General features: G+C 42.5%; 1 protein-coding gene across 1 annotated transcript in view; it reads left to right on the forward strand.

The window, feature by feature from the left end:
- Positions 1-19,942, forward strand: part of ccdc13 (coiled-coil domain containing 13) — a 66,837-nt gene that overhangs the window by 24,096 nt on the left and 22,799 nt on the right. Inside the window, exons 3-9 of the mRNA XM_080217632.1 lie at positions 408-550; positions 1,612-1,704; positions 2,451-2,567; positions 3,579-3,683; positions 7,754-7,924; positions 10,357-10,533; positions 12,032-12,238. Of these exons, the coding sequence (XP_080073758.1) occupies positions 408-550; positions 1,612-1,704; positions 2,451-2,567; positions 3,579-3,683; positions 7,754-7,924; positions 10,357-10,533; positions 12,032-12,238 (1,013 nt within the window). The remainder of the gene's footprint in view (positions 1-407; positions 551-1,611; positions 1,705-2,450; positions 2,568-3,578; positions 3,684-7,753; positions 7,925-10,356; positions 10,534-12,031; positions 12,239-19,942) is intronic.

Here is a 19,942-nt window from a genome sequence, read left to right on the forward strand (position 1 = left end):
ACCCTAGCTATGACTGTAACACTGCATTCTGCACTCTCTCTTTTCATTCTCTATGAACGGTATGCTCTGTTTGCAGAGCACACAAGAAACAATACTTTTCACTGTATGCTAATACATATGACAATAACAAATCAAATCAAATCAAATCAAAAATCCGAATCTCTGAATCTGTTCTGTCGTGCAGTTAGATCATTGCCAGACTGTATCATGACTTCATCCACCCATTTTGGTTGCGTAACCCCCTTGCCTAAGAAAAATGTACTTAGGACCTCTTGAAAGTTAAAGTGAAGGGAATAAAGTATAGACTCGGGGAGTGTTAGTTAATACGGCTTTCAGTTTGCTGCTAATATAATAGAAACAGTCTCTGTGGGCAGTTCTAGTGGCTAAAGTGTGTGATTGCGTTGCAGGAACATCTGACATGGCAGGTGATGTGGCTGCGACTAAAATTGTGGAGCTGTCAAAGAGGAACCGGGAGATGACGGTGGAGAATGAGAGCCTGAAATCCAAAATCAAGCAACTGAGTAACAGGTTACAGGAGCTGAAAAAGGAGGTGTGCTTGTCACCCAATCATAGACTCTCAGAGGCACAATGACGAGTTAGCAAAAATTATACTCAGCTTTCACCCTCACATATCAGCCTATAGGGAGAAAGGGAACCTCAATGACGTGGCAGATTGGCTGAGAGATTTTTAGTCATCGCCTATGTATTTTACCTTCATAAACAAGTTGTTCTTTGTCAAGACGTAATTCATTTTCTGTGAATCGATTGGGGCCTGACAAACAGCAGGGAGTTTTGTAAGGCTCAAACAATATCAGTTCTGAGCTAGGCAGGTCCATGGTACTGATAGTATTGTTGGTTAGCCTGTTATCCCTAATACTGATGGAATCTGAATGGGTTGACCCATTATTGTGGGTTAGAAATATCCCAACTCACCTCTGCGTGAGCAAAAGCCCCATAGGTAGATGTTGATTTCTCAGTTGCTTGCATTTTTAAAATAATGCTGAGTTCCTACCCCTGTCAGGCACACAATTGCCCAAAAAAGAACATCTCTGATGGAAGTACTTGTTGCACCCTTAGTAGTCTCAGTCATAAACTATTGTGTTCTCTGTTCAAAATGCACCAGACGTATTTCCACCCGAATTGAATCATTGAATTTCAAGTGCTATTTAGATTTTTTGGTGTATTACCTCAAAAACGGGATTAGTTCTGTAATGTCTTGGGGTCCCAGTGCAGTGGACGTTATGCATTTATATAGTGGAGGTACAGTACAGAATCAAAGTTCATATCTTTAGTGGCTTCAACCTGAACAGTTATTTTAAAGGCATAGTTTGAAACTCTTCCGGCCAGACCTTTGCCAAAAGGCAGCGGTGAAGCCAATACACTGTTGCCTGTACAAACAGACTGACTGTCCATAGCCAGTATAAACACTGTGCAGCCCTGATGCTTAAAATCATGTTGCTGCTTTTGACAGTGCTGTCAGCTAAATTTGTTACATAAGTGAAAAATGAGAGCATAATGGTCTACTGTTTCTGTCATCATTTTGATATTTAGGTTAATGGTTGTATCATTTTGATGCTCTCAATAATGTAATGTTTGCTTTTATAACCTCAGGCTACTCCAACAGGCAGCCAAACACTCAGCGCCAAAGAGGCTTCTGGGCAAACCAACCAAGAGCTGTCTCTCAAGATGCAAAACAACTCACTGGTCAGTGGAGAATAATGAAAGAGTTCTCCCTCCTCTCTTTTTTCTGTCACTCTCCCTGTCTCTGCCTCTGTTTTTCTGTCTCTCTCTCTGTCTGTCACTCTGTCTCTCCTCTAGCTCCAGTCATTGCTTGTTTTCTGTTTCCTTCTCTGTTCCCCCCACTCCCGCTTTTGTCATCTGTCTCATCTTTTTTCCAGTCTGTCTCAGTCTTTCTTTTCAGTTATCTCTTTCTCTTGCGTTTCTTTCCACTCTGTATCTCCTGCTGCTTTTTGCTCTGTTTCCTCAAATTATTCCCGTTTTCCTCACTTAGTTATCTGTCTGCCACGACTTTCTCTGTCTGTTCCCATCACTTAAGCTGTTATTTTTCTGTAATTGTATTTCCTTTGTCCATTCTCAACTCTCAAGCTACATGCCATCTCTCTGTGAATTTCCTCAATGCTCCTCTCATTCTGTACTGCACCTTTAGTGGACAATTGGTGGAAGCCTGATTTACATTATGCCCCATGGTCATATAGTGATAGAGTGGGAATACCCCAGGGAAATCCACTCTCTTCTGTCCTTTTTTTTCCCCTTTGTTTTCTCTTTTCTGCTCTTCCCATATACATTTTCACAACTGCTTATTTTCATTTGAAAAACCTTTGGCATTGTTGTGAAGAAGCAGCTGTTACCCACAGTTTGTGCCCTGGCACTGAGTAAAACTTAAAACAGATTTTAATTAGCTTTTGAATTCTGGTCCTTGTTCTCAACAGTCTGACAGCCTTGATGCAAAAGCCCTTCAGGAAAAACTTGCAGCAGCCAATCTAAAACTGGTTGAATCTCGAAACCAAGTACTGAGTGTCAAACAAGAGTTGAAAATGGCACACAAGGTACACCATCTTAATAATAATAAAACTATTAAAATTCAATTTAAACCAATTACAATAGAAGCTCACTAGTTCCACCCTCTGTAGGAAATAACAGACTTGCTGTTATGCTAACTTACCATGTGGGAAACATATGGAATCAGGTGGAATTCCAGTTTTACATTCTGCCCTATTGCTGAGAGTAGAATTAGGCAGCATGTAAAACCAGTATTGCATGTGATCTATTCAGAGTAAAGGTAGCAGTCAGGTTAAGGTTGCTGCCATGTATAATCTCAGTTGACACTTCAATGAAATGGCGATAAAGGCTCAGTCCAGTGTTAATGTTTCAAGTCAATTATCTTTCATAAGAACTAGAAACATTTAGAGATATAACAGGTCTCAAGCAAGTGTACGGAGGGAAAAGATGGGAGGAGAGAAAAAAATAAAAGGGAAGGCAGGGTAGACTAAATGACAAAACAGGATAATGGTCCAAGTCATAGAATCCTACAGTGCAGAAGGAGGCCATTTGGTCCTTTGAGTCTGCACCAACACAATCCATCCAGGCCCTATCCCCATAACCCCATGCATTTACCCTAGCTAGCCTCCCCTGACACCAAGGGGCAATTTAGCACGGCCAATCCACCTAACCCTCACATCTTAGGACTGTGGGAGGAAACCAGAGCACCTGCAGGAAATCCACGCAGACAAGTCAAAGAGGATGATAATGTGAAAAATACAGAAACAAAAGATGGGTCTGCTGATGGAAAAAACAGGGCCAGAGGTAATGATTTGAACCTGTTGAACTCTGTGTTGAGTCCAGAAGTCTGTAAAAAAAAATGAGGTGTGGTTCCTCAAGTTTCTGTTGATCTTCAGTGGAACTATGTGGGAAGCAGAGGACAGTGAGGTCAGAGTGAGGCAGAGAATTAGAATGACATGCGATCAGAAACCCAGGCTGACGCTGGTGGACTGTACATAGACAGAATTCTGCAGAGTGATCACCCTGCATGGGTTAAAGATTTTGTTGATCTTTTCCAGGTATTGGCTAATGAAGTGGGAGAAGATGTGAACGTACAACATTTGCTGAATAACAAGGGGACATGGCGTGGCCGAGCCCAGCAGATCCTCATCTTGCAGAAGAAGGTAAGGAATCCCAACGTGAGTCACAGGTGAGGGTGTGGGTAGGTTATTTCATCCTTTTCTTGACATAAATTTTAGGATGGCAGGGGTTCAGCCCGGGAACATATCACCCATGATTCCAGATGCCCAGATGACAATTTACATTCTACCAAGCATTGATTGGCATAAAGCAAGAATTCTGCCCTCAGTTGGGAGGAAGTCTCATCTTGGAGAGCGGCTACCCAATCAGATTGGTCAGCAACACTCCAGTCGCCCCAGGCACAGTGTTGCAGTAGCCAGAAGAAGCACTGCAGGGAGCTGCCAGGAACTAAGTCCCGGGCCCAGAAGAACGTAAGTGACAGGGGACCCAGGGCGTGGAGGATAGGGAACTTCTTGTGGGGGGAGGGGGGGTCACCAGGGTGGCAGTTGGGGTCTTGATGGGGGGTTGGTGAAGGAGATTTGGGCATTAAGGGGAGGGCGTACCCAGACAGTAGGGGGCTTCTGATATTCTGCTTGAGTTTGAATTTTATTTAATTCAGTTCTACCACCTCCCCTCACACCCCACAACTGCATTCCACCCACTTACCTAAAAATTGAGGCTAGGTAGGAAAAAGCCCTCAAGTGGCATTTAAGGGACCGTTTAAGGTCCTTAAGTGGGACACAGGTGGGCTTTCTGTCTGGGACCCTGCTCATCCCAGCAAAAGAATCACAACCAGCTGGGGGTGAACAGGAACCCAGAGGGAATCCCATCCATGCAATTTCAGGCTCTTTTCCCTGTCTCAGAAGTGCCAGGAACAACGATTTATACTGCATGAGAAGAGTGGTTGGCAAGTGAACTCTGATGGGCAGAGACATTGCCATGAAAAATGACCTTTCTTTTCAGATTTGGGAGACCTGCAGCAAGCTGGGTCTTTGTCCCCAGCTTACTGTAACCAAATCTTAAAATATTGGAAATGCTAATTTAATTAGAGGAATGGGTGTGATTGTCGACTGTCAATGCCAAGAGATTAAATAAGGACTATCAAGGGCTGGTATTATAAACTAATCAAATATGTTGTAGATTGGACAAAAGAATAAATAGCTTACATTAGAATAAAAAAATGCTAATATGATCTGTAAGTGAGTTAAGATTCCTGCACTGCAGGAACTCACCAAGGCTCCTTAGACATCACCTTCCAAACCCATGACCACTGGCATCTAGAAGGACAAGGACAGCACATAAGTGGGAACGCCATCATCTGGAAGTTCCCCTCCAATTCACTCATCATACTGACTTGGAAATATATCATCGTTCCTTCACTGTTGCTGGGTCCAAATCCTGGAACCCCCTCCCTAACAGCACTCTGAGTCTACCTACACCACATGCACTATAGCAGTTCAAGAAGGCAGCTCATCGCTGCTTTGTCAAGGGCAATTTTTCACTCAGAGGGTGGTGAGTGAATTTTCACTCAGAGGGTGGTGAGTGAATGGAATCGGCTGCCGTCAGTGGTGGTGGAGGCGAACTCGCTGGGGTCTTTTAAAAGACTTCTGGATGAGTATATGGGGTTTAATGGGATTGGGGGTTATAGATAGGTCTATAGATTGGTAGGTGTTGATGAGGTCGGCGCAACTCGTGGGCCGAAGGGCCTGTTTGTGCTGTAGTGTTCTATGTTCTATGTAATTAGGGATGGTCAATAAATGTTGGCTCAGACAGCGACGCCTATAATCTCATGACTGAATGAAAAAAGAGTGAATTGACTATTTCAGACAAGGCTGCAATTTGTAATTCTTTCAGACCAGTTTTCTTAAAAATATCTTGATCACTTATACAGCCTCAATGCTGCCAGCCTCTAGACCTCTCACTGTGCTGAGTCAGCGTTGCTTTATTACTTTCACATCCTTCACCGGAACTGTGAAAATCTTGTTTCCTCATCCAGTGTCTTTATGTGTCAGACAAACCTAATTAAAGTTCAGCACTTAGCTTTGACGGATCAATAGTCATTGTCAATCTGCCCACATGCTTGGATTCTTTGGGATAGATTTCCTGTTTATAACACTGATGGTAAGCTATTCATTTTAAATAGGTTACTGCAGGTATTATGGTCAGAGCTTCTGGGCCACCAGTTCTTCTGCCATATGTAATCTCTGTTGACCCTTCCGTGTGGTACTGATAGAATCTGAGAAAATGCTTGTCATCTGACAATGAATCTTCCTCTCATTCCTGTCCTCTAATCTCTGCTATTTTAATTATTTTCTTCAAAACTGTACAGCAATCTCAGTCAATCCTCCCTCCTGCAATCTACACCTTACTAAAGCATGAGCCATCTAACTACGTTTCTATACCTACACCTAGGTGTCAGCTGTGGTTCAGTGGTAATAATCTTCCTTCTGAGTCTAAAGGTTCTGGATTCCCATTTAGGAGACCTGCGCACATAATCTAGGCTGGCATCCCCAATGCAGGACTGAAGGTGTTAGAGGTGCTGTTTTTCAGATGAATTATTCAATTGGTAACCATCTGCCTTTTCAGATGGTCATTCCATGACGCTATTTTGAAGAAGGGCAGAGAAGTTCTTCCCTGGTGTCCTTGCTAATATTTATTCCTCAATATTATCACATTTCTGTTGACTGTGCACAAATTGATTGTCACATCTCCTACATTACAATAGTCACCACATTTTGAAAGTGCAGCTAAGCCCTGGTTTAAATCTGTTTTCGAATAACTTGTTTTTATTTCAGCCCTGTTGTTAATTTAAGCACATTCCCTGAATAGTGCTGTCACTGTTTTTGTCCTGGCATGGTTACTGAGCAGGCTGAAAGCAAATTACTGTGGATGCTGGAATCTGAAACCTAAAGAGAAAATGCTGGAAAATGAGCAACCCTCCTGCTTGTTCCCCCTTGTCTCTCCTCCCTTGGGCCTTTTCTCGGAGTCGGGATTTGGGAATGGGGAGCGGCAAATGATGGGATCTGCAAATGGGAGAGGCAGTGAGCAGGAGAGGCACCGAGCAGCAAAAATAACAAGCAGGTGTATTGACGAACAGGAAAATATGAATTAGGAGCAGCTGCCAGTCACTGGGCCCTTAAGCCCGCTCTGACATTCAATTCGAACATGACTGATCTGATTGTAACCTCAAATCAAGATTCCTGTCTACCCGTGATAACCTTTCATCTTACCTTTTTTTTAATTCATTGGCAGATCATGCGCATCACTGGCTGGCCAGCATTTGTTGCCAATCCCTAATTGCTCGAGGGCAGTTGAGAGTCAACCACATTGCTGTGGCTTTGGAGTCACATGTAGGCCAGACCAGATAAGGTTGGCAGATTTCCTTCCCTAAAGGACATCAATGAACCAGATGAATTTTTACAACAATGGTTCCATGGTCATCAGTAAATTCTTAATTCCAGATTTTTTTTATTGAATTCAAATTCCACCATCTGCTGTGGCAGGATTCGAACCCGGGTCCCCAAAACATTAACTGAGTTTCTGGATTAATTGTCCAGCGATAATACCACTAGACCTAATCTATAGACTAATATAGATAGACTAATCTATCAATTTCAGCCTCGAAAGTAATCAGTGGCTCTGCTTCCTCTGTCTTTTGAGGAAGAGAGTTCTAGCGACCCACAACCCTCTGAGAAAAAATTTCTCCTTATCTCTGCCTTAAATGAACAACCCTTATTTTTAACAAAAACAGAAAATGCGGGAAAATCTCAGCAGGTCTAACTGCATCTGTGGAGAGAGAATAGAGCCAACGTTTCGAGTCAGGATGACCCTTCGTCAGAGCTCCCAGGGACTTACCTACTTTTAAGCCCTTCGCTTTACTGAGTACCTTCTCCCTGGTTGTACTAATTACACTAAGTTTCATTGTATTAACTGCAGTTTTTGGGACAGAATTATTATCTTCGACTGTGAAGACAGAGACAAAGTATTGGTCTAGTGCCATCGCTAGCTCGGCACAACATTGAGGGTAAAAGGGTCTGTACCATGCTGTACTGTTCTACATTCTCAATTTTGCAGTGAAGAAAGTACAGGTGATTATTTATGCTCTATAGAATCTATAAGGCCGTTGTGGCACAGACTATCTGTATGTATCTCTTAATTTCTCTTGTTTAAGTAGATCCGTGAGTTGGAAAGCCAAACAGGACTAAAAAACCAGAAGGGACGGTCATCTGAACTCAGTGTGGAAGAGGAAATTCTTGGTAGTTCAGGGGTGCGACGTTTGTCAAATCAGGACAAAAATGTAGCATACATTCGTACATTGGAGAAAGAAAGAAAGGAAACATTGGATGTAAGTACTTTATAATAGCTGGCTAATACAGTAAGAAATACACCATCTATTTCCGTTCATGTGATTAAATTCATAGAATCATAAAATCCGTACAGTGCAGAAGGAGACCATCTAGCCCATTGAGTCTGTAACGACAACAATCCCACCCAGGCCAATCCCCCATATCCCCACATATTTACCCTTCAACCCCTCCCGACACTAAAGAGCCATTGAACATGGCCAATCCATCGAATCTTCACATCTTTGGACTGTGGGAGGAAACCGGAGCACCTGGAGGAAACCCGCGCAGACATGGGGAGAACATGCAGACTCTGCACAGACAGTCACCCAAGGCTGGAATTGAACCCGGGTCCCTGGTGTTGTGAGACAGCAGTGCTAACCACGGTGTTGTGAGACAGCAGTGCTAACCACGGTGCTGTGAGGCAGCAGTGCTAACCACGATGCTGTGAGGCAGCAGTGCTAACCACGGTGCTGTGAGGCAGCAGTGCTAACCACGGTGCTGTGAGGCAGCAGTGCTAACCACGGTGCTGTGAGGCAGCAGTGCTAACCACAGTGCTGTGAGGCAGCAGTGCTAGCCACTGTGCCACCGTGTTGCCCATATTGTGGTCATTAAAGTCAGGACTGTGTTCCCCTCAATATTATGAGTGGGGGTAATTGCCCTTGACACAGTTGTTCAGTTTCCTCTTTTTTCATGGTCAGTCTTTTTTCGCCCCTTTTCAATCATGTTTCTAGGGCCCATCATTTTCTCAAACCAATCCAAGCAGAGAAAATAGCTCTGTGTGATAAAGACTATGGACTGTGAAAGGCCAGCAGAAGGTTCTGCAGACATTTTTGAATTAAGAATAGGTGTAACGGTTTGATAGTATTTGAAGGAAGAACACAACAAAGGGGGAAAAATTGGATGCAAAGCTGAGGAATTGGGAGTGATTTTTTTAATTCATTGGATGTGGGCATCACTGGCTGGGCCAGCATTTATTGTCAATCCCTAATTGCCCTTGAACTGAGGACATTTTAGAGGGCATTTAAGAGTCAATCTTTACTGTGGGTCTGGAGTCACATGTAGGCCAGACTAGGTAAGGATGGCAGATTCCCTTTCCTAAAGGATATCAGTGAACCAGATGGATTTTTTTATGTCAAACAACAAATTTTTTTTTTGTTGAATTCAAATTTCTCCATCTGCTTTGGTCAGATGACAATGCCCCTACACCATCACCATCCCTGAAGATAAAAAGATAAATCTTCTCAATAAATACCAGGGGTGGGTTTCTCCCAGAAAAATTCTAAGTGTTGAATTTGTGTAAAAACTGGAGTAAATCTTGCTGGTTTTTTCAGCAGGATTTTCAAACTGCAGATGCACTAGTGTAAATCTTGTGAAAGATCAGTGGGTGGGTTCTATTCCTGCTGGAGATGCTGGCAGCGTAGCGATGAGTGAGCCACTGTGCATGCACCGATCTGTCAGCACCGAGATTGGCGCATGCGCAGTAACCCCGCACTGCTGGCCTCCCGATTGCTGGCCAGCATAGCACCATCCCCACCACCTCCCCATCACTGCCCCACCGATGCCCCCATGGCCCGACCGCTGGTCTTCCGGATGTGTCTAGTCCGACCACCCCCCCGCCTCGCCCTGACCCCAATGCCCAGCCCCGATGATGATGTTGGAGCGCCTTCCCTCCCTGTGCCACTGATTTCAAGATCTTAAGTGCAGAGCTGCAGCGGGACACCCCACCCCCAGTGATCTCCCCCTGAGAAGCCCTGCCCCCATTAGGCTCAGCCCCTTTCTGGCCCCACCCCTTGGCATTGCCCAAAGCCCAGTGGGCAGTGCTGCTTTGCTCCGTGGGCATTACCACTTTGCCTTTTGGGCAGTGCCACAGTACCAGGCTGGTACTGCCAAGCTGGCAATTCCTGGGGGCAGCCCCCCACCCCAACCCTCTCAGAAGCCTCTAAGGCCACCCTTCACTTCAGTAGGGTCTGGCTGCCAGCTCCGTGCTAGTGAGGAGCTGTTGTAGACCCCGCTAGAGTGAATCACTCCTGGCAGGTGGGGAGAGGCTAGCGGGCCTGGAAACCTCAGCCCAGGTCTGCTAATGTCATGTAAATTAGATTGAAATCAGCATCTGCATTATTTACTCAGCTCCATGCCGATTTCTGGCGTGGAGCTGATGGCACTGGAAATACAGTGGCCAGAGACTCACAGAACGCTCTAAATGACCTCCACTTGAGTTTGCGGCCTGGCACACGGGGTCCCCTAGATAGTTATTGGAATAAATAACTAATAGACAGGGAGGAGGGAGAGAAGAAAATTACAGCAACACACCAGAGCAATGGTTCACCCTCGTAGGACAGAGTGACCTCTCTAAGACATGGTGGCATTGTGAGCGCAATTAGTACAAGATGATATATTATCTAACAACAAACTTGTTTGTGTGTTTGTTCAGAAAGTGACGAGTGATTATGAGAAGTTGAAAAAAGATCACGAGGAGCTCAAGAGTAAACTTGATGGATCCAAAGCAAGGAACAAAGTTCTCTCCAGTGAACTCAAGGTTTTGAAGAATCAGGTGGTGACCCTTCTCGAGAAAGGGAAGCATGATGATGAACTGGTTGGCGCATTGTTGGTGAGAAATATTAATTATTAAAACAAAATACATTTCAAACACATTTCTTGAAGTCAACTCTGATTTGGTGTGATTAGTCTGTCCAAGTCAACATGAAATTGAATCTACAGCAGAGTAACAGGCTAATTGACCTGTCTATACCGATAACTTGTGCTCCACCCTAGTCAAAACTGTATATCGGCCAGGAATCAAATCCGTGGCAGATGAGAATTCCACCAACTGAATTCCACCAATGCTCATTCACTGTAACTTAGCCAACACTGCCAAAATAGATTAAATTTATTTATCTCATTGCTGTTCTGGGACCTTACTGTAGGCAAATTGGCTACAATGTGTGAAGTAACAGTGTAATTGTACTGGTGATTCTCACTATTAGGTCCAAGATCAAGATGGTAGATATGGCAGGCATATCCCAATTTCGTAATCGATGTGAGGCACTGCTTTTTAAATTAGGTCCCCTCTCTGATGAGGCAGCTAAGAAAATAATGAGACGTGACTCTTTTATCTTTCCATCCTGCCAGCATGCCAACCCCCTTGCACAAACTGTTCCTCTTCTTAGGCAGTACCTCGGGACCGAGGACTTTCTTCCACTCTGACGTTGTGAATCCTGAGGTGACTAAATCCTAGATCCACAAGCATACTCTGCCACAGGTCAGTTTGTTGAGGCAGTGGTGGGTGGGAAGCTCAGAATTGGATATGATCCTTCTGCTGTTTGTACTTAGTCTCCAACTGGGCTGTTGGAATTGTTCAAAATGGTCAATTCTTTCATGAATCATAGAATCCTACAGTGTAGAAGAAGCCATTCGACCCATCAAGTCTGCACTGATCACAGTCCCACCCAGGCCGTATCCCCACAACCCCATGCATTTACCCTAGCTATCCCCCGACACTAAAGGGCAATTTAACATGGCCAATCCACCTAACCCGCACATCTCTGGAGTGGAATGCTTCTCCAGTTTGGCCAGTCTCAAGCAAAAGATTCCCACAGATCGGTGAAGATGTTAAATGTTTTTAGGGAGGCTTTGAAGACATCTCTGAAATGATTCTTCTGCTCGCCTTGTAACCAGTTGCTACAATGAAGCTTGGAATACAGAGCTTGTTTTGGGAGTCTTGTGTCACATGTGCGGATGATTTGATTGGGCCCAGCCAACATAGCTGATTAGTAATAATTAGTGCCTCGATAATGGGGATGTTGGCCTGAGAGAGAACACTGGTGTTGGAGCGCCTATCACCCCATTGAATTTCCAGGATTTTATGGCGATATCGCTCATGATATTTCTGCAGGATTAAGATGTCTGCTGTATGCTGTCCATGTTTTTGATGTATGCGGGAGGACAGGCAGCACTGCAGCCTTGTAAACCATGAGCTTGATGCATACATTATTCCTTACTAGCAAGAGGGTAATATCAACCCTTTAATGTTTGACTATAATGGGCAATGAAAACAAACTGTTTGCAATCAAACATTAACTCTTCCCTATACATTGGGTCTTTTATAGAAACAGCAGAAACAAATGCAGGAGATTATGGGTCAATTGAGTCAGCATGAATCACAGAATAAGGACACCAAGCAAAATGTGAGCCAGCAGCAGAATTGTGAAGCCCAGAAGCAGGGTTTCCTGATTGGTGAGCTAAAGCAGATGGTTACTGATCGGGAAGCTAAAGTGAAAGATCTTGAGGAAGAGATCAAACAACTGTTACTAAAGGTATGCAAATAGATCTTGATTGTCACAGTAAGTTCATACCATCTCTGTTTTGCATCGAAGCATTCTGTAATGGCTTGAAGTAAACCTTAAATCCTTCAGTCCTTCCAGCTTTAGAGAGTTTTCAATTCAAAATCACTGACTATATTTAGCGTCTGATTAGAACATGAGACAATTGCTTTTTCATGTCTCAGACTTAAAAACTCTCTTTCATGCATCCAGAATCTACAAATTAATAAAAACAAAGTGCTGGAGAAACTCAGCAGATGTGGCAGCATCTGTGGAGAGAGATATATTAGACTCAGAATGTTAACTCTATTTCTATCAAACACTTTGTGTTTGATTTCAGATGTCCAACATTTGCACATTTTGCTTGTATTATTTTCAGCTATCAAGTTCAAATTAGCTCTTTCCCTGGATGCTACATGCAAAGAGTAGCAAGGGTGTAGGGTCGGGGCTAGGTCCACATTTCCTCAATTTCCCCCTACCTTAACAGTGTGGGACATGAACTTCGCAGCAATTACCTCTGCCTCCAGTGAGCTCCAGGTACTTGAGACAGTGTTCCCACTGCAGTGTTACCAGGGTTTCCTCTGGGCTGTAAGCATGTCACTGAGTCTTGCCTTGCATAGTAAATGAGGGTCTCACATAGAAAGTTGGATATTTTTGAGCAGGAGACGTATCTGGGGAGGCGAGAGAAATTCTGCTCCCTCCAGAATTGCCCCAATAAGAGATTCCTAGCATGGATTCTCATCGAGTCTGCAGCACAGAATCAGTCGATTCGCACAACTGGCCTACGCTAGCATTTATGATCTACACTAGCCTCCTCTCACCCATCTTTATCGAATCCTATCTCAAATAAGCTCGTACTGATATTTGTTATATTGCAGATGTCTATACCTTCACTCGCCGTTGATTCTCCACTTTAACAACCACCAAATTCATTTCACTTTTCTCCCTGAATAAAAAACATATATCTAATTTCTCTGTAACCCTTAATAAACCTGTTAAACACATCTCAGTCAGCTCCCTTGTAAATGTTTAAATTAATCACAAGTTCACTACTTCCTCCAGGAGTCGGTTCTGCATGTCCCCTTTCCTAAATTGTGGAATTAATGGCAACATGGGTGCAACAGTAACAACAACAATTTAAATTTATGGTGTCTGTAACCGAGCAAAACATTTCAAGTTGTTTCACAGGAACATTATCAAGCAAAGTTTGACACTGACTCCCAGAAGGAGATGTTAGGACAGTTGACACAAGCTTGGTCAAAGATGTGGGATTATAGGATATGACAATAGTGAGGCATTAAAGCCTAAGATAGAAGATGTAACTCTGGCTGGTTTACAGAAAGTAACCAAGAGTCAGTTAACTGAATAAGCAGATATAGAACATAGAACACTACAGCACAAACAGGCCCTTCGGCCCACGAGTTGCGCCGATCACATCAACACCTACCAATCTATAGACCTATCTATAACCCCCAATCCCATTAAACCCCATATACTCATCCAGAAGTCTTTTAAAAGACCCCAGCGAGTTCGCCTCCACCACCACTGACGGCAGCCGATTCCATTCACTCACCACCCTCTGAGTGAAAAACTTACCCCTAACATCACTTCTGTACTTTCCTCCCCGCACCTTCAATCTGTGTCCTCTCGTAGCGACCATTTCAACCCGGGGAAATAGCCTCTGAGAATCCACCCTATCTATTCCTCTCAACATTTTATAAACTTATATCAGGTCGCCTCTCAACCTTCGTCTCTCCAGGGAGAAGAGTCCCAGCTCCCTCAACCTAACTTCATAAGACATGCCTCCCAGTCCAGGCAACATCCTTGTAAATCTCCTCTGTACCCTTTCAATAGCTTCTACGTCTTTCCTATAGTGAGGCGACCAGAACTGCGCACAGTACTCCAAATGAGTACTAGGGTCTTTATAAGACCCTAGTCAGAGATATATTGGAGTTGGAATTATCTGCAGAGACTAAGAAAGCTGAGGTAATTGAATGACCCGCAGAGCATTTAAATGTTCAAGACCTGTCAGATAGACCAAGTATTTTGAAAAGTGAGGAAATCGAAGTAGCTAAAATTCAATGACAAATGGAAGGATTAGAAATTCAGGAAAAGGGAAAGAAGTAGAAATGAAAAAACTTGAACTTGAGATCCAAGAAAAGCAAAAAGGGAAAGAGTGGAAAAAGAGAAAGAGAGAGCTTTTCACTTGGAAATGGAGAAGTTAGCAATGGCAGAAAGAGAAAATGAAAGAGAGAAAGAGATTTTCAACTTACAATGCTGGAAGTTAAAGCAGTAACGCTGGAGCAGGGTGAGAAAGGACATAGCTTTAGGTAAGAACCCAGTGGAGAAATGTTTAATTTATACAAGCTCTTGCATAATTTGAGGTAAAGAATGTGGAAATGTTCTTTATTTCTTTTGAAAAGCTAGCTAAACAGATAAAATTGGCCAAAAGAAATTTTACAGAGAACCAAAGCTTTTTTTCCATCATCCTTTTAAACCAGAGAAAAGACAACAAATAGTCAAGGAAGAGACGGAACAGCCAGGAATAGTCAGGAGATTTCACCTCAGATCAAAAGGGAAGGTGCTGAGGAGTGAATTTCAGAGACCTAAGTGTTTCTGTTATAACAAAATGAAACATATAAGGCAGATTATTGGAAATTAAATGGACGGGCAATTGAAGCAGTTGGAAGGGAAGCGTCTGCAAAGGAAGTGGCTATTAAAACTGTAGCAGTGGTGCGGGTGGAAAGTGCTCTTTCAGAATCATTGTGAAAGGGGAATAGATCTCAGATTCCGAGAATTATTTGAGTACGAGAGAAGGAAGTCAGGCTGTTGGAGGCTCTGGATGTTTTGTTTCAAAGAGAAATGTTTTCCCTTACTCGTCTAACAAAGTAAGTTAACCAATTAAAATTTTAAGAGATACAGGTGCAGATCAGGCATTGATGGTGGCTGATGATACAATTTGTATTTGAGGAAGTTTTATGAAGGAGAAAAGTATGAGTAAGAGGTATTAATGGAAGGAGTAGACCTGTTTCGTTGAATAAAGTCAATTTAAGAAGTAACTTTGTAAATGCTATTGTTACAGTGGGAATTATTCCTAAATTATTGATTGGAGGAATAGATTTCATCCTAGGTAATGATTTCGCTTGTGGAGACAGTAATGTAATGACAACTGTAGACAGAAAGTTGATCATGGTGATCATGGTGGGGTGGCACAATGGTTAGCACTGCTGCCTCACAGTGCCACGGACCCAGGTTCGATTCCCGGCTTGGGTCACTGTGTGGAGTTTGCATATTCTCCCTGTGTCTGCATGGGTTTCCTCCTACAGTCTAAAAGAAGTGCTGTTTAGGTACATTGGCCATGCCAAATTCTCCCTCACTGTACCTGAACGGGTGCTAGAGTGTAGCAACTAGGTGATTTTCACAGTAACTTCATTGCAGTGCTAAAGAAAGCCTACTTGTGACTAATAAATAATCTTTTTAACAAATCTTTGGCAAACTACTGTGGTTGAAATGAGACACTTACTGCAGATAACAAGCAATAGAAGGAGAACCTGATTGACACAGAAAATCAACTTTCACAAATGAAAAAGGAGTTTGTGAATAAAAAAATAGAATTGATGAGAACAATCGAGGATCAATCAGGAAAAGTGGAACAAAAGCAAATTACTGCGGATGCTGGAATCTGAACCCAAAGAGAAAATACTGGAAAATCTCAGCACGGTAGCACAGTGGTTAGCACTGCTGCTTCACAGCTCCAGGGACCTGAGTTCAAATCTTGGCTCAGCTCACTGTGTGGAGTTTGCACAGTCTCCCTGTGTCTGCATGGGTTTCCTCCAGGTGCTCCGGTTTCCTCCCACAGTCCAAAGATGTGTGGGTTAGGTTGATTGGCCATTCTAAATGGCTACTTAGTGTCCTGGGATGCATAGGTTAGAGGGATTAATGAGTAAATATATAGGGATATAGGGATAGGGCCTGGGTGGGATTGTGGTTGGTGCAGACTCAGTGGGCTGAATGGCCTCTTTCTGCATTGTAGGATTCTATGATTCTAGGCCTGGCAGCATCTGTAAGGAGTGAAAAGAGCTGACATTTCAAGCCTAGATGGCCTTTGTCAAAGCTAAAAGGCGTAGAAAGTGGAAGATGTTTATACTGAAAAGTGGAACGTTTGAGGACTTGAATGGTCTAAAGCATAAACTTGAAAAAGCAAACTTGTCAAAGGTCGATCTTCAATTAAAACTTGGTGAATGAACTTCATGCCTCAGAAGTATTTATGAAAGATCGTGAAAAAATGCCTTGAACAAGAAACGGAGGTTCTGGTAAATCAGAATAACTGGTTGAATGCAGAAATAAAAAGCAAAAGTAACAAAGTGTTCGAACTTCATTGTGAGAAGAACAATGAGATTTTTGAACTTCAAAGCAGAATGGAGGAAATAAAGAAGAAAATGCACGATATGGATGGTCACAATTCAAAAGTTACTCCTGTGAATAAAAACTCATTGTTGAATAGTGATTGAGTTAACCAAAAAAACAACTCAAGTAATATTACTGATACATCAAAGTCAGTAATGGACAATGAGAAAACAACTGAAGTACTGTGTGGGTTGTAGTGGTCAGAAGAATTGCCAAGGATCATTCAAAGTCTACTGAGAACTAAACTGAGATAGTGCAGAAATTGTGCAAAAAAAATGTGAAGGATTTGAACAAACTATGAAACTTCAGAGAGAGCAAGTGGTTGACGTGACTCAGACAGTATAGAAAAGAACTCACTTGAAATGGGACTAGGAAAAACAACAAGATCACAAAAAAATTTAATGACCAAACAAAGTAAGGGTGTATTTTTATTTTGAGTGAACATAAGAAACATCTTAGCAACATTCCTAGAACAGCTAAAAGAGATTTTGACAAATGAAGAAATGAACTGTTAATACACAAAATTGAATTTTGACTGTGTTAAATCAAAATGCAAATTTACTACGTGAATTTAGAAAGCAGGCCTCAGAATGGACTATGCCTACAAGTGACAATAAGGATTATTGCACAATAGACTTAAACATTATTTTCTGAATGTTCTGAATGAAAACTGGAAATCAGAAGAAAACGAAACATAAGACTTGAGTTATGATGTTTCCCTGATGATCAAGAATGATAGAATCCCTGCAGTGCAGAAGGAGGCCATTTGACCCATCAGGCCTTCACTGACCACAAGCACACCCAGGCGCTAACCCCGTAACGCCACATATTTACCCCAACTAATCCCCCTGACACTAAGGGGCACTTTAGCATGGCCAATCTACCTAATCTGCACATCTTTCAATCATGGGAGGAAACCAGAGCATCTGGAGGAAACCCACACAGACATGGGGGAAATGTGCAAACTCTTCACAGGTAGTGACCAAGGCCAGAATTGAACCCAGGCCCCTGGGTCTGTGAGATAGCAGTGCTAACCACTGTGACACCATGCTGCCCCATGATGCTGTTAAAGTTATTGTCTTTGTTTTGGGTGAATATTTGTAATTATACCTTATGACCTGTGTAATTGTGAATGAAGAAAAATGTACCTGTATGATGCAATGAGTTATGTGGTTAGATATTTGTCATGTTAAGATTGTGTAAAGTGAATGTAATGCCAGTGTAAAAAAATCTTCATGATTATGAAGATTTCTTTCTTTCAAAGGAGGAGGTTAGAAAAACAAGGTAGTTTTATGGGATTTATATTTGTATTGGTAAACATTAGAAATATGGCGTAGTTTTAAGTGGGTTTAATTTAGTGTTTCTGTGTCTGGAAGGCATATAACCTATAGTTAGATTCATGCTGGATAAAGGTGTTTGTATGTGTGGGGATTGGTTTAAATTCTAACTGTGATTCTGTTGTGCTTAGAAAGGGCTATGGCGTGAAGAATAAATAGGCTAGCAAAAGTATGTAGCTTAGCAACTGGAAGCCCTTTTAAGGGTTCAAAAAATTTTAAGTTTTAGTTTTAGCTGGATATATTACTGTTGGAGGCAGGATACTGGGGAGAAGTTGTATAGAACAAGAGGGTTGCAAAGATGCAGGCTTCTTAAGGAACAAGTTACAGTCCAGATAACCAGGGAATTGGGAAACAAGAATATCTATGATGACTGGAGTTAAGAGAACAGCGAATTGCTCTGAAAATTTCAAAGAGGAGTGAACAAAATATTCTGGGTTAAAGAGACAATTGCCGTAACCAGATTTAAGATGGGACAGCAGATTTCAGAGGTAAGTGAAATGTTTGATACCAATTTACTCTGTCTGGAAATTGAGAGTTAAAGCAATTGTTTGTATAGCTGTCGAGACAAAGAAATCCTAAAGGGGTTGGTGTAAATTCTTGGACTCACTGTTAAAAATGGAGTGGAAGCTTTGTTTAAAAGATTCATTTGAAAAACTTGGAGGGGCTAGATTTCAGAATTCAAATCACTAAGGAAAAGCATAATTAACAGAGAAGATTTTAAAGCGTGTTTGGAAACTCTCATGTGATAATCATCTGGGGTAATTCTGAGGAGGAGTCCACAGATACAACCTTGGATTTAGAGCAATATGTGTGTATTTGACCACAGTCGTCATGTGTGCTTAAAAGGGACTTTGTGTATTAATGAGACCATTATAGTTTAAGATGTACTTTGTAATCCGTGTTAATGCAGTGGCATGGTAGCACAGTGGTTAGCACTGCTGCCTCACAGCGCCAAGGACCCAGTTGAATTTCTGGCTTGAGTCTGTGTGGAGTCTGCACGTTCTCCCCGTGTCTGTGTGAATTTCCTCTGGGTGCTCTGGTTTCTTCCCACTGTCCGAAAAACGTGCTGGTTAGGTACATTGGCCATGTTAAATTTTACCTCAGTGTACCCGAACAGGCACCGTAAGGTGACTAAGGGAATTTCACAGTAACTTCATTGCAGTGTTAATTATGACACTAACAAATAAACTTAAAACTTTAATCTTAAAAAATCTGTGTGCAATTATTACACTAAAGGGGGGAGGAGTATTGTATCACAATACAATTTTTTCATGTTTAATAAATGTTTTTTCTTATTGTTGAAAAGTGTTAGCGGTTCCTCCACATTTTATTTAAAAAAAAGTTCCAGTCTTTTGAGCCAAGGTTCCATTCTGGCATCTTCCTGCCCAGTTATAACATCAGCTGGGATCATAATATCTCGCTTGTTGCTGTGAGATGATCATGATCAGATTATATATAGTAAATACTCACTTAAAGTTGTGGTTTGTTCATGATTTTTAAGTGAATCAAAGGTTCCATAGGAATCAGTGTTAAAGCCAGGTTAGTGCCTTCGGACGCTTCTCACCTGGAGATACTAATGTACAAATTCAAATAAAGTTCAACATTGTGCCTTCCTAGCTGAAATAACTTGCAAAGTGTAAAACATCATAAAATATGAAAGAAATGCAACACTTGTTGCCAGGCTTTAACTAGGGGCAGAGAAGTTGCAGGTCCAGTTTTTAGTTGAAGTCCCAGACACTGTCCAAATTCTGCCGCTAGATGGGGCCAGAGCTGCAGTAGGAATTCAGTATGAGCAAAGCCAGAAGCGGAGGCAGCAGCGCAGTGAGCAGCCTGGAGGAGGACAACTGACCTCGGGATCAAAGGTCAGAGGGGGAAGATCCTGGGGGAAAAGGGCGTGAGGGCAGACCCCAGGAGCAAAGGGCGTGAGGGCAGGCCCTGGGGGGCAAAGGGCAGA

The sequence above is a fragment of the Carcharhinus amblyrhynchos genome, chromosome 2, assembly GCF_965287045.1.
Source record: "Carcharhinus amblyrhynchos chromosome 2, sCarAmb.v2.hapA, whole genome shotgun sequence".
Taxonomy (NCBI): Eukaryota; Metazoa; Chordata; class Chondrichthyes; order Carcharhiniformes; family Carcharhinidae; genus Carcharhinus; species Carcharhinus amblyrhynchos.